Source organism: Aquarana catesbeiana, linkage group LG12 (assembly GCF_042186555.1).
Source record: "Aquarana catesbeiana isolate 2022-GZ linkage group LG12, ASM4218655v1, whole genome shotgun sequence".
Taxonomy (NCBI): Eukaryota; Metazoa; Chordata; class Amphibia; order Anura; family Ranidae; genus Aquarana; species Aquarana catesbeiana.
In genome coordinates this window covers 219,966,804-219,980,741 of record NC_133335.1, presented here as the reverse complement: position 1 = coordinate 219,980,741, position 13,938 = coordinate 219,966,804, and the positions used below count along the sequence as shown (strand labels likewise).

Here is a 13,938-nt window from a genome sequence, read left to right as displayed (position 1 = left end):
TGGAGAAGTGTCAACACATGTTTGGCCATATAGCGTAAGTTAGGATGGGTGTCTAAAAGAAAGGACGGCCTTTGATGCCTGTTAAAGCCTTCATTGAATGTCTCTAGTAAGAGGAAAGACCTGGTTGGAGGCCACGGCAATAATAACAGCAACTCCTACAGGTACTTTGGTCAACCAGATCTAACAGCATGCCAATTGCTAAATTTATTGCATCGCCAATTGCTAAATTTATTGCATCTTACCTGAGAGAGAAGCCCATCTTTCTGCTGAAGATTTTGCGTCCTCAGAAAGGCTATGCTTTCTCCAAGGATGTCCCCTTTCAGAAGCGTGTGCAGCAAAACAAAAGCTCCTTCTTTTACTGCGGCAGCCATATTGGGGAGAACCTGTCTCGGGTCTTTCAGAAGATGTCCTGAGCTATTACACACCAGCAAGTCGGCTCCTGTTAAATTGTTAGGTGGTGAGACCAACGGGTCCCACTGCTCCACAGCCACTCCTGCCACTTCGAGGTCACCGCTCAGCTCCGAGAGGACTTCTAGTGTCCGGTCGGTGGCTGTATAATCCACCTGCAGCATTGGTTGGGTGTTCAGAAGACTTAGCACGTGAGATGATAAATGGCCGTTTTCTGCGAGGGCCTGCGGAAAATAGTAAGGGGTCCGGTGGTTAGATACATACAGGAGAGATTCATTGAAAGTCTGCAAAGCCCTAATGCAATATGAAATCCTGTTGGAAGGCTCACACCTTTGTTTCTCTTTATAGCCCTGTACCATACCTACCAACTTTTCGAGATGGGAACAAGGGACACCTATTAGCAAAAGTATGTAGTCATAGAACACACACCCTGCCACGCCCCCTTTAAAGGAGAATTATACCAAAAAAAATGATTAGTTAAACCCACAAGTGCTTTTTTTTACCACTATTATTCCTTTATATTGGCTTTTTAAAATTTACAAATGCAATTTAGAAATTGGATGAAAGGTTTAGCACTGGGAAACACTTTTTGAAAGATAAAAAGTGCATTTTATATATAACTATATAGATCAGACCAAAATGAGGGACAAATGAGGAGGAAGGAGGGACAGAGGGACATTGCTTCAAATCAGGGACAGTCCCTCAAAATCAGGGACAGTTGGGAGCTATGCTGTACTGGCATAGACTATGATTTTAGCTGATTTTACTTGGAAATGGCCTATTTTTCAGACTCGGTGTTTACAAGTTAAAATCATTTTTTTTTTTTTCTGGAAAATTACTTAGAATCCCCAAACATTATATATTTTTTTTCAACACCCTAGAGAATAAATTGACGATCGTTGCAATACTTTCTGTCACACTGTATTTGCGCAGCGGTCTTACAAGCGCACTTTTTTTGGAAAAAATACACTTTTTTGAATTAAAAAAATAAGACAACAGTAAAGTTAGCCCAATTTTTTTTATATTGTGAAAGATAATGTTACGCCGAGTGAATTGATACCCAACATGTCACGCTTCAAAATTGCGCCCGCTCGTGGAATGGCGACAAACTTTTACCATTAAAAATCTCCATAGGCGACGTTTAAAAATTTCTACAGGTTACCAGTTTTGAGTTACAGAGGAGGTCTAGGGCTAGAATTATTGCTCTCACTCAAACGATCACGGTGATACCCCACATGTGTGGTTTGAACACCGTTTTCATATGCGGGCGCTACTCACGTATGCGTTCGCTTCTGCATGCGAGCTCGTCGGGACGGGGCGCTTTAAAATGTTTTTTTTTTTTTTTTCTTATTTATTTTACTTTTTATTTTGACACTGTACTTTAAAAAAAAAAAAAAAAGGGTCATTTTTATTCCTATTACAAGGAATGTAATGAAAAAAAAGCATGACAGGACCTCTTTAATATAAAGATCTCAGATCTCATATTTACACGAAAATGCAAAAAAAAAAAAAAAAAAAAAAAAAGTAATTTGAAAGAAACAAAAAACAAACATTTCTCCTTTAAAAGCATTTGGCGGAAGTGACGTTTGATGTTGCTTCCGCCCTCCAATACTATGAAGCCGAGTGGGGCCATCCTCCCCTCATTCGGGATCCAGGCAGTGAGAAAAAAGGACCCGATCGTTTCTGCCACTACCGACGGCTCCGGTAAGCAGCGGATACAACCGGGGCGTGGCGGGAGGGGGTCCTCTCCTGCCACCGATGAAAGTGATCTTGCAGGAAAATCCGCCGCAGAGACCATTTTTATCTTAAAGAAAAACGCATGCCGTTCCCAAAAATACCAGGGTTATGGCAGCTAGCTGCTGCCATAACAACGGTATTTAGCGTCAAAATACCGGCGTAGGGGTAGGGCGATCTGCGTGAAGCGGTTAAAGCAATATTAAACCCAAAACGCAAACCATTTATTATATTGCAGCTTAACAATTCTAAGATGTGCTGGCTGCATTTGTTTTATTTTTTTAGGCTTTCTTTCCTTTATTTTCACCTAGTGATCTAGCCAGTAAATGTGTTGTTTTTTCAACAGAACAAGCTCTCCTGCAGATGTACCTGTTTGAGGGTTGAGACAAACCATTTACCACTGACAGGGGTGCATACAATGCTCAGCTTTTATTTATTTTTTTTTATGTAAAACCTTTATCCCAAACGAAAAAAAAAAAAAAAAAAACAGTTGCTGTAACTGCTTGTGTAACTGCAGTGTAAGCTGATGTTTGGCTTCAATTTGTTAGGGTATCTTAATCTGCTAGTAAATCTAACGCCCCCCCCCCCCAGACTAACACTGCTGCTATCCAAAAGGTGCCCCCTGTGCTCCTTCATACAGAGTGGGGGGCGCTCTAATACAGGATGTGTGTTACTGGCCAGATCACAGGTGAAAACAGAGGGAAAAATATCCTAAAAAAAAATAAATAAATGATTGTCAAGCTGCAATATATTAACTCATCATGATCATCTGAGTGCATTTTGGGTACACAATTTCCTAAAAGCACAACTAAACAGTCTAAGGGCCAATTCACACTATACCTCCTTGAAAAATCGCAGAGCAGCGGGAGCGATTCACCTTCGCACTGCTGCATTTTGTTTTGTTTTGTACTAGCTTTATTTGAAGTGTACAAAACATAAACTTCATTCACTGCAATGATGCGCTGCGTTGCCCAACATTGCAGTGCGATTTGGGCTGGTGCACTGCGAAAAAAAGGCCAACATTTTATCACAGAACGCTGCAGTTGCAGTGTGAATGAGACACATAGGAAACAATTGTTTTTCCTGTCTGTCCCTGCAGTGACAGACGTTTTGCAATGCGGTAGAACGTCTGTCATTGCATATAGTGTGAATTATACCTAAACATGTACCAAATCCAGTTGGTATGCGATGCACAGGCCTCATAAAAGTAAACAAAAATTATATCCTTTACCTTCCATTTGAGAGCCAAATGCCACTTCATTTGTGTCTCACGCGCTCCCCCTACCAGGCACTGCAGCTCACAGTGGGAGGGTTTTAGCAGTGCTGTCAGTACAGAAAGCAGTGGGCAGGACAAGATGTGCTCAGGTAGGGATTGACAGCTATGGGCTTGTGGATTAGCAGTGAGAATGGTGATAGCCACCCCCTCTGCAACATTTGTAGTACAAGAAAGCACACCATCACAGGGAGCTACATTAGGTGGACTTTTGAACCCTGTGAGATGACTACCATTACCTCCTGCATTCATGTGCATGAATCTAAGGGCCAGTGTATACAGGCTTTTTTTTTTAGTTCAGTACTGTAGTCTTCATACAAGCCAATGGAAATGTGAAAACAACAGCTTGATGCAGTTTAGATCATATGTGTCTAACACAAGGCCCGTGGGCTGAATCCAGGCTGCCAGGCCATTTCATGTGGTCCTTGCACCCAGGGCTTTTTTTCAGCCGGAAGGGAGAGGAGGACAGCCTGTGAAAGAGAGCTGAACCCTGCACACTGTGCACAGCACACCCCTAAACCCTGCACTCTGTATGTAGTACACTCCTCAACCTTGCACACTGTGCACAGCACACCCCTAAACCCTGCACTCTGTATGTAGTACACTCCTCAACCTTGCACTCTGTGCACAGCGCGCCCCTGAACTCTGCACTTTGTACGTAGCGCACTCCTAAGCTCTAAACGCTGTGCATAGGGCACCCCTGAAACTGCACTCAGTACACAGCGCACCCTTGAACTCTGCAATCTGTACATAGTGCATCTCTGAACTCTGCACTCTGTAACACAGCGCACCCTTGAACTCTGCACTCTGTACATAGTGCATCTCTGAACTCTGTACATAACACACTCCTTGTATTTATTGCCTGTTTAAATTGTTAGCAAATTTGACCACACCCACCATTTGATGCAGTTCATCGGGGGGTTGGACAAGCGTAGTTGAGTTCCTGCACCTATTCTCGGAGAAAAAAAGCCCTGGCTACATTTGTATAGTCTTACAAGTACAACCGGCCCTTTGAGGGAACCATGATGCCGATGCAGCCTGTGAAGAAATGGATGAGAGTTTGACACCCCTGGTTTAGATAGAACTGCAGTTCAAATATACCAGTGAAATATCTCAGCAGCAACGAGCGTGGTTGAGTTCCTGCACCTATTCTCTGAGAAGAAATAAATAGCTACATTTATATAGTCTTACAAGAACAACCGGCCCTTTGACGGAACCGTGATGCTGATGCAGCCTATGACGAAATGGGAGTTTGACTCCTCTGGTTTAGATAGAACTACGGTTCAAATGTACCAGTGAAAGATCTCAGGAGGAACTTGGAAGTGTCCTAAACTGATCTCAGATGTAAGCTAAATGCCCTTAAATTGCATTTGTCCATCTAAAAAAAGTACCAAGAGTCACAATTTTGATCGAAGGTCTTTACTGTCTCCCCTCTTTTTCCAGCAGCTAGATCACATACCAATGTACTCTAGGTAGACAAAGTATAGTTCTATCATAGTGCTATCTGCACTTACCTCAATGATTTTGATCCTGTGTGCACTGCCGTTCTCCAGCACTGTATCTAGACAAGTTTTAAAGCTTGAAGAATTAAGTAGCCCGTTCAGTAGGGGGTCTTCTCGGACCTGATTGCTTTTCTGTTGAAGGGTCTCTTCCAGCTCTGAATGCAGGTTGCCATTGAGTTCCAGGTTACAGATTTCTGTGAGAACATGGAGAAGACCCTGGTCGGAGGACACGCTCAAGTCTTTCTTCCTCTGGCCACCTACTGCAGATTTGGTTCCAGGAATATCCAGTTTTAACCCATGCTGTGCCACTTTTAATTCCAGTTCACAGATCTTTTCTGCAAGACAAAAACAATAGAACTTGGTGTGTACCAGTCAGTTCTCTGCTCTGGAGTCTAGATGTTTTGTCTGCTCTATACTACAGCTTTATGTTATCTTATCACATTTAAAAGGTAATTACACTTTCAGGGAAAAAAATAAAATAAAAAAAATACCCAAACCATAGTATATACCAGTGATGGCGCACCTTGGCACCCCATATGTTTTGGAACTACATTTCTCATGATGCTCATGCACTCTGCAGTGTAGGTGAGCATAATGGCAAATGTAGTTCCAAAACATCTGGGGTGCCAAGGTTCGCCATCACTGGTATATACCATTGCTATACAAGGTATATTGTGATTCAATGTAAAATGGAAACCTAGAGGTGTTCTATACACAGTTTGTGTGCAAAAGGCTCCAAAAATATAATTTCCTGCTTGTGTGATTGGCTCACTGGTCTTCCCAGATGTTTGCATTAAGATACAAGTCAGATTTTAGGCATCCCCTGCAATAGGAATTTCATTTGGATGAGATACTTCCTAAGGGTTAATGACTTCCAAAGGGATGCAGACATCGCAGCATTTCTCATCAGAACACAAAGAGTGCATCAGGTGATTATAATGACTCAGTTACCCCCATTCACATCTTTTTCTTCAGAGCAGAAACAGGTAGGAACCTGTAAGTTTCCTAAAACCACTGCAATGTACATTGATCACCCAGAGGGATTTTTTTTTTCTCAAGAAAAGTGGAATTACCATTTAAAGTGACTGTCACTATTAGAAGGTATGCCATGCAGCCACCTAGAGTTGCCTGCATATATTTGAGGCACCTTACACTCCCGCCACAAAGCCTGGATCCATAAGCCATTCTGATAGGACAAAGTTAAAGCACTTCCTTGCCGCTATGTTTCTTTGAAATTAAATTGGTTGCTTTTATTCTAATGTGGATCCTGCGCTCCTGTCTTCTTGCCCCTGTAGCATTACATAATCTCCCTATCCTGCCTATTGGCCAGTGAAGAAGCCCATTATAGTGGGTCCATATGTGTTGCCCCTGATACACCATGTACCTGTACAGTGAGCTAGTAGCGCGTGGAGGTCCTTATCTCCTTGCAGACAGTCTTCTTCAAAGTACGGAGTGAAGACAAAGCTCTCCAGGGTTGGCGGAGTTTGCTGCTGCTGCCGACGAGGAGCTGTGGTGGCATGGAGTCCCGATATTTGAACACCTCCAGATACTATCCTTGCCAAACAGTTGTTAACAGCAACTGGTACAGCTACAATGATAAGAAATAAAACAGTGAAGCGTTGACTAAAACGTTGATTGAAGAATCTGAAGTGAAATAATAAATTATTTATGCTAGGAGTGTTTTGTCCGCAAGGGTGAAGAGGTCCATCACCTTAAGATAATAGCAAAAACTGAGGATTCATGGGGTTGGGTTTCAGGGGAGCACCCAGTAGGCAAGTCCTCAAAAGCTTTGCCACTGTCCAGTCACTCGACGGTACCAGTCTTTAACCCTAGGTCTACGAATATTAAGCCTGACCTATACTGTACGATTAAGATAAAATGATTTCATGAAGAACCATTGCCCAAGAAAAAGTGAATAAGTCTATACATGATACTTGTAGGAACTCTTAGCTTCTTTTTTTAGAGGAACACTTCATACTTTTGGGTCCTTAAAGGGCCTTAACAGGTATCCAAAGGTGTAGCTTGTTAAAATAAGGTGAAGGCAGCTTTAGTATTAGTCAATATTTCAAATGCATATGAAATATTGATTACTAACTAAACCTAAATATCGAAACTATACCTACACAATATAGATGCGTGGTCACCCACATGCTTATAGCAGGCCGCCTGACCATCACCTCAAAATAGAAGACCTCTAATGCCCTATACTGTACTATTTATTAAGATAAAAAGATTTCATGAAGAACCATTATCCAAGGAAAAGTGGATAAATCTATACATGATACTTGTAGGAACTCTTAGCTTCTTTTTTTTTTTAGAGGAACACTTCATACTTCTGGGTCCTTAAGGGGCTTAACAGGTATCCAAAGGTGTAGCTTTGTTAAAATAAGGTGAAGACAGCTTTATTATTAGTCAATATTTCAAATGCATATGAAATATTGATTACTAACTAAACCTAAATATCAAAACTATACCTACACAATATAGATGCGTGGTCACCCACATGCTTATAGCAGGCCGCCTGACCATCACCTCAAAATAGAAGACCTCTAATGCCCTATACTGTACTATTTATCAAGATAAAAAGATTTCATGAAGAACCATTATCCAAGGAAAAGTGGATAAATCTATACATGATACTTGTAGGAACTCTTAGCTTCTTTTTTTTTAGAGGAACACTTCATACGTCTGGGTCCTTAAGGGGCTTAACAGGTATCCAAAGGTGTAGCTTTGTTAAGGTGAAGACAGCTTTATTATTAGTCAGTATTTCAAATGCATATGAAATATTGATTATTAAACCTAAATATCGAAACTATACCTACACAATATAGATGCGTGGTCACCCAACATGCTTATAGCAGGCCGTTTGACCATCACCTCAAAATAGAAGACCTCTAATGCACCCAATGTTTCAGATGTAATAGCTAGATTTAAAGGCCAATATATCTACGAAAAGTTATTCTCATATTCCTCTAACTGACTAACTCCATTCCCCAATTTCTAGATAGATGGCAATTATCGGTATCCAAATTTTCAGAAATTTCTCTGTAAAACATCGACTGTTAGATCAACATATGGAATAACGATGACTTATAACAAACAAGACAGTGGTAATGTCTAATTCCCTCTCTTCTTTATTTTTATTTTTGTTTAGTTGGTTTTGGCTTCTATGTTAAAGCCTCTCGTTTTACTTTCCCGTTTATAGAAGGTCCAACCTTACTTAGACTTTAATCGAGTGATAAATCTTACTTATTCACTGACAAGTACTATGTAAGCATCTCTAAGCCATAAAAGTTCTGTAATATTTCAACCTAATGTGAATGACTACTCTACAATTGTCAATACTTGAATGATGTCAATGCTTTTTGTGCCTTGTCAAATGTTAAATCTTAATAAAAAAATTGAACGACACCCCCTCTGCTCATCTCCATTAATGGGGGAGAGATGCTTTGCAGTTTACCGAAGACAAAATAGTAAGGCTTATAACTAGACATGTGTACTGCCAAAAAATGTGTTCCTTTTAGTTTCATTTGTTTTTGTTTTTTTTTCGGAAATTCTAAAATTTGAAAATTCCGATATTCCAAAAAATTCTAAAATAAGAAAGGAAAACCTGAAAATTCCAAACAACGAAAATGTGAAAATCACAAAAATCTAAATAATAACTATAAAATTATAGGTATTTGAATTTCCTTTCAAATTTGGCTGTTAGTGAACGTAACGAATATATATTTATCTGAAGTTACGAATTACCCGAAATAACGAATGCCGCATCTAAACAAATGAAATGGAACGAAATAAAAATAAATAATAATAATAATAATACGTTTTTATTATTATTGTTATTTATTATTATTAATTAGTTACGTTCCATTCCTTTAGACACGGCATTCAATATTACGGATAATTCGGAACTTTGGATAAATTTGTATTCATTACTTTCACTAATGCCGCATACACACGATCGGATTTTCCAACGGGCAATGTTCGATGTGAGCTTGTTGTCGGAAAATCCGATCGTGTGTACATGGCATAACAGCCACATTTGAAAGGAAATTCCAATACCTATAATTTAATAGTTAGTTATTATCTAGAAATTTTGGATTTTCCTTTCTTATTTTCGAATTTTCAAATTTCTAAATTTTTTAAATTTTCCTAATTTTTGAGTTTCCGAATTTCCTAAAAAAAAAAAAAAAAACGATAGAAAAGAAAAACGAACAAATTTAAGTTATTTTTAGTTAGTTAATTCAGATTTTTGAATTTTCAGGTTTTTGAATTTTCGGATTTTCATTCTTAGTTTCGTATTTCAGAACTTCAGAATTTTCGAATATGCTGAAAAATTCGGAAATTTGGATATTTGTCTAAATTTGTTAAAAGAACAAATTTGGAACTAAACGAATTGCACATGTCTACTTATAACATTTATTGAGATATCAGTTTCCTGCATAGGAATAGCTAGAAGTAGTTACATTCAATTGTAATTGCTCTGTAATGTTGAAGTCGTTTCGTAGTTCCTACAAGCAACTACCCCAGTTCCCCAATGGCTTGGAGAATCTATGAAGTGTCTTCAACATTACAGAATGAGTCCAGTTGAATGTGACCAACTACTACCAGCTATTCCATACCCTGGATAAAGGAGAATCTTCACAGGCACTGCAGATATATTGAAGAGGAAAGGACTGTATTGGTTCTTTGATAATGGAATGATAGATAATGGAACTTCTGCTCAATGGCTGCAGAGATTTTCCGGGAAGAAGTAGAATGCTTTTGTTTGATAACATGTCCTCATAGCCCACACATGGGCTTGAACTCACGTACCTTTCTTGTCATCTGGACCCGGACAGACGTGTTCCTCGTGTGTTGTTGGGTCGATGTGTACAGACAGGATCCTTGTTGGTAATCGGAGGCTACGGCCTTTTATTCCCAAGACCATCATCTGCAGCATGGTGTCCAGGAACGTCACCCAGTTCCCTGTCCACTGCAACTTCCCTCTGTCGCCTAGGACAACATACAGCGGTTAGCTTCACATTTCACTTAACAACATCATTTCTCATAACTATTTCACCGATATGGAATTTAGGCAATTAAAGTATACCTAAAGGCAAAACTTTTTTTTAAAGTTTTGGACAGAGTGCAGAGGAATTAGAACCCCCTGTCAGTTTTTATTGTTGTGTGTGCCCCTGGTAAAGAGATCCCCCCTCTCTTTTTGTTCTGTTTACCATTATCATTGAAAGTGAAAGTAAAAGAAAATCCCAAATTTTGGGTTGTCCCCAGAAAAGTAATAGAGGAGAAATCTTCCAATGGGGACACTAGTTCTGGTGACCTGGGGGGTCCCCAATAAATTCCCTTAATTTGCATGGGTTTCCTCTCACTTCTTGTTTGGCTATGGCACAGGAAGTGAAGGGAAATCTCTGCAATGGGACACAGATCTAAAAAAAAAAAAAAAATCTGACAGGTTATAACCCTTTCTTGCTCTATCCAAAATGGGGAAAAAAAAGTTTTGCCTATAGTTCTACTTTAAGCGATTTTTTCATTTCCACTATGGGCCTATTGATTGGTTGATACATTGTCATTGTACGGTAAAAAGGATGTCCTATAAGCTGCACATCCACACAGACCTGCTGTCGTGTGGTATGTGGCAACCTCAGCCTGGACTCCAACCAGGCCACACCCCAACGTGTTTCGCACCACCTCTTGGAGCTTACTCATGGGGATGGTCCCCGCCAGAAATGCATTGGGGCGGGGGGGGGGCGTGGCCTGGTTAGAGTCCAGGCTTGGTTTCCACATACCACACATACAGCGGGTCTGCGTGGATGTGCGGCTTAAAGGACATCCATCTTTCCATACATTGAAGTCTGGAGCCAGGATGAGCTCCTTCCCCAGCCGGCTTTTACAGCGTTGGGCTTAGGACCAGTACCACTTCACAGCCTGAGTTGGCTCACATCAAATCTCGCTTGATACATTGTCATTACTTAACAGCCTAACTCTGGCCAGTTTTCTTCATTAAATAGTTCCCCAGCAGCTAAACCCAACAGAATAAATAAAAAAGCAGTGACTGCAATACTCACTTCCTCTTCGGCACTATCCCCCCAGGGTAATTCCATTCTGCCTCTAGAAGTTCTCAGTTGGCAATGTAGGAGGACCATGGTGCTGCATACGCCGAAGATACTTCAATGAAGTCTTAAGGCATATGAAGTACACCCAAAGTCTAGAGCTAGTTAAAGGGAAATTCTAGCTTTCACTAAGTTGCTTTTAAAGGAGACAATAGTGCCAAAACATCCTTTTTGTTGTAAGGCAAATAAAGATGTAGGTAGATTGTAACATCTCTCTTTTTTTGATTTTCCAGGTGTGCACACCTGCTGCAACCAGTACTGCAACCAGGTCATGCCTGGTCAGTACTGTTGGGCTTTACTGTATTGTACATCACAGAATTCCACAGGAGGGTTGGAAAATTAAGAAGTTGGAAGGGAACACCCACAAGTTCAAAAATAAGAAAATACAGTAGATAGGTCTCCCTCCGGAAGTCCCCACAAGTTATCAGAAGCCAAGATCTGACCCATCGGATGCCACCTATAGCTGAAATATCACCTTTGGGGGGAACACCCAAAGGGCCAGTCCACCCAACAGTAATCTCTCGGCCTTTTGGCTAAGATCAAGTGTAGTATCTGTTCTTATCAGTTTCCAGGAGGTGGCGCTTGCTTCCGTCCCTGATCTATGGCGAGATAGAGATGGGATTGCGGTTGCTATGCAAAACCTGCTGGAGTAAAGGTGACCTGGACGGTTTGTAGCCGAAAGGGAAGCCTTCTGATGGGGATGGAGAACCACGGGGTCTGAACCGGAGGGTCGGGACCCTGGCCTTCTGGCCTGGATTGGGGCAGCTCTATTCGGGAGAGAACGCTGGCTCCCCTTTCTCCCACCGGGGGAGCGGCCAGTATTTCCCGAATGTAATTAGGTAGGAGGGACGGAACGACGGTGAAGCCTGATGGTAAAGGGCTCTCACCAAGCTTCCAGAACTTCATGCCTTTCTGCCTGGGGTGGGGGCTGCTGTGGTCTGGGCTGGTGGCCAGGGTTGGTCTTGAAAGCCTATGAAGTAGTGCCCCTGGAGTGGCAGTCCAGGGGTGCCATAAAATCAATGTGAGTGGCAGTCACTTTGATTTGAGGCACCATGGTCACTGCACCATAGAACACACTTTTTTTGCACCTGCCTCTTGGGCCGGGCCTTTTGGCTAGGACCAGAGGAATCTTTTATTCCTGGCCGGAGGGCCTGGTCATTGTTTTACACAATGGCCACCTTTTTCACTCTCCTCTCCACTATCCCTTCCCCACTTTTTTATTTATTTTCTTTTGATTGAATCCTATTCTTTGTTTTGTCATGTCTTGTACACGTTTGTCTCACTGTGTGAAGAGTAAGGATGGGTCCTCGGGCCAGCCCTGAAAGTCTTGGGAAGGGGTGGACATGGCCTTCTGGCTTAGTTCGCCCTAACCCATGGGGTCTCCCTTCGGAGGAGCCCCACCTAGTACTTGGGTGGGTTCTGTTTCGGCAGACCCTCCAGAGAACGGGGTCTGTCTGGTTTCGGCCAGATAGACCATTGTAAAGTACCTTTGTCCCCATCTGGAGCCTAACGCCTTGGGGGATCAGGGAATTGGCACGTTTGTGTACCCATTGCACTTTTTTGTGAGCACTCTTTATGTGTGTGCACATTTTTTTGGCACCGGGTGAAGTTTTTTGGGTGTGTTATGCACGCCATAGGCTTTCAAAAGAAAAAAAAAAAAAAACAGTAATCTTTTAGTTACTGATGGAGCTTTGTGGGCTGAATCAGCCCCTGGCTTCTTATATGGCCTGTTTATTCCAACAGAGACTTCCCTGCCATAATTCCTGACTCTATTCTTGACTGCCTGGGAGTTCCGGGTGTTCCAGCCCACCTTTGTGTATTCCAGCTCCTTTGGTTACATAATATAAAATAAGTGAATAATCCAGCAGGATTGGTGGGAATTCCTCATAATAGACACAGCAGTTGTGCAGACCTGGGAACTCAGAGCAGGGATGGTGGGAACTCATCTTAATGTATACAGAAGGTGTGCAGACCTAGGAACTCAGTACAGGGATAGAGGGAACCCCTCATAATAGAAATAGAAGTTGTGCAGACCCTGGAACTTAGCACAGGGATGGAGGGAACCCCTTATAATGGGTACAGCAGGTGTGCAGACCTGAGAACTCGGTGCAGGAAAGGTGGCAACCCCCTCATAATGAGCACAGCAGGTGTACAGACCTGAGAACTCAGTGCAGGAAAGGTGGAAACCCCTCATAATGGGCACAGCAGGTGTACAGACCCAGGAACTCAGCACAGGGAGTGAGGAAACCCCTCATAATGGGCACAGCAGACCTGGGAACCCAACACAGAGAGATCACCAGGAGAGACCCATAAAGAGTGTCTCAACATTCAATTCTTTTCACCAAGAATACACCAAAACACCTCACCTCTACTGTTGGATTCAATAATTCCTTGGAATGTGGGTCCATAGTCATACCCTCGCAGTCTCAATTCTTTGTAAACATCTTTATCTGACAAGAGGAAATCTTCCTTCTCACTGTTCCCAATCACAGAATCTGTGGGCTGTGTGCGGAAATCATTCAGGGTGTTCTCTTCCATGGTGGAAATCTTCCCTAGAAAGTTAATTTTAATAAGTTTTATCTTTGTACATTTCAAACTGGTTGCCTCTGTGTGGTTGGTGAAGAGGTGTTCTTTATGGTAATAAAATAGTTGTTGACCTACCGCTAGCTGCTAGGTTTCCGCTCTCTGAGACCTCAAACCGCTTGGATGCTGGCATGAGTCGAACCTCCAGCTGGACAATGCCTGAAGCGAGAGATAGAAGAAAGGGTTACTTTTTTTGGTACACATATACACAGGCCCATTTTAGTAAAGAAGTCAATTGTATCTTGCCCTTGACCCACCAGGGACCAAGATGAGAGATTTCTACTGCTGACTTCTGAAAATGCTAGGAGCCTGGCTTTAATTTGGACCC

The 13,938-nt window shown here is 41.8% G+C and overlaps 1 protein-coding gene and 1 pseudogene across 1 annotated transcript in view; one reads left to right on the top strand and one right to left on the bottom strand.

Annotated features, from left to right (window-relative positions):
- Nucleotides 1–13,938, bottom strand: part of FASN (fatty acid synthase) — a 145,845-nt gene that overhangs the window by 61,583 nt on the left and 70,324 nt on the right. Inside the window, exons 18-23 of the mRNA XM_073606706.1 lie at nucleotides 13,689–13,769; nucleotides 13,394–13,579; nucleotides 9,733–9,912; nucleotides 6,302–6,505; nucleotides 4,930–5,252; nucleotides 243–632 (exon numbers count right to left, since the gene is read on the bottom strand). Coding sequence (XP_073462807.1) covers nucleotides 243–632; nucleotides 4,930–5,252; nucleotides 6,302–6,505; nucleotides 9,733–9,912; nucleotides 13,394–13,579; nucleotides 13,689–13,769 — 1,364 coding nt within the window. The remainder of the gene's footprint in view (nucleotides 1–242; nucleotides 633–4,929; nucleotides 5,253–6,301; nucleotides 6,506–9,732; nucleotides 9,913–13,393; nucleotides 13,580–13,688; nucleotides 13,770–13,938) is intronic.
- LOC141114646 (U2 spliceosomal RNA) lies at nucleotides 11,544–11,673 on the top strand (annotated as a pseudogene).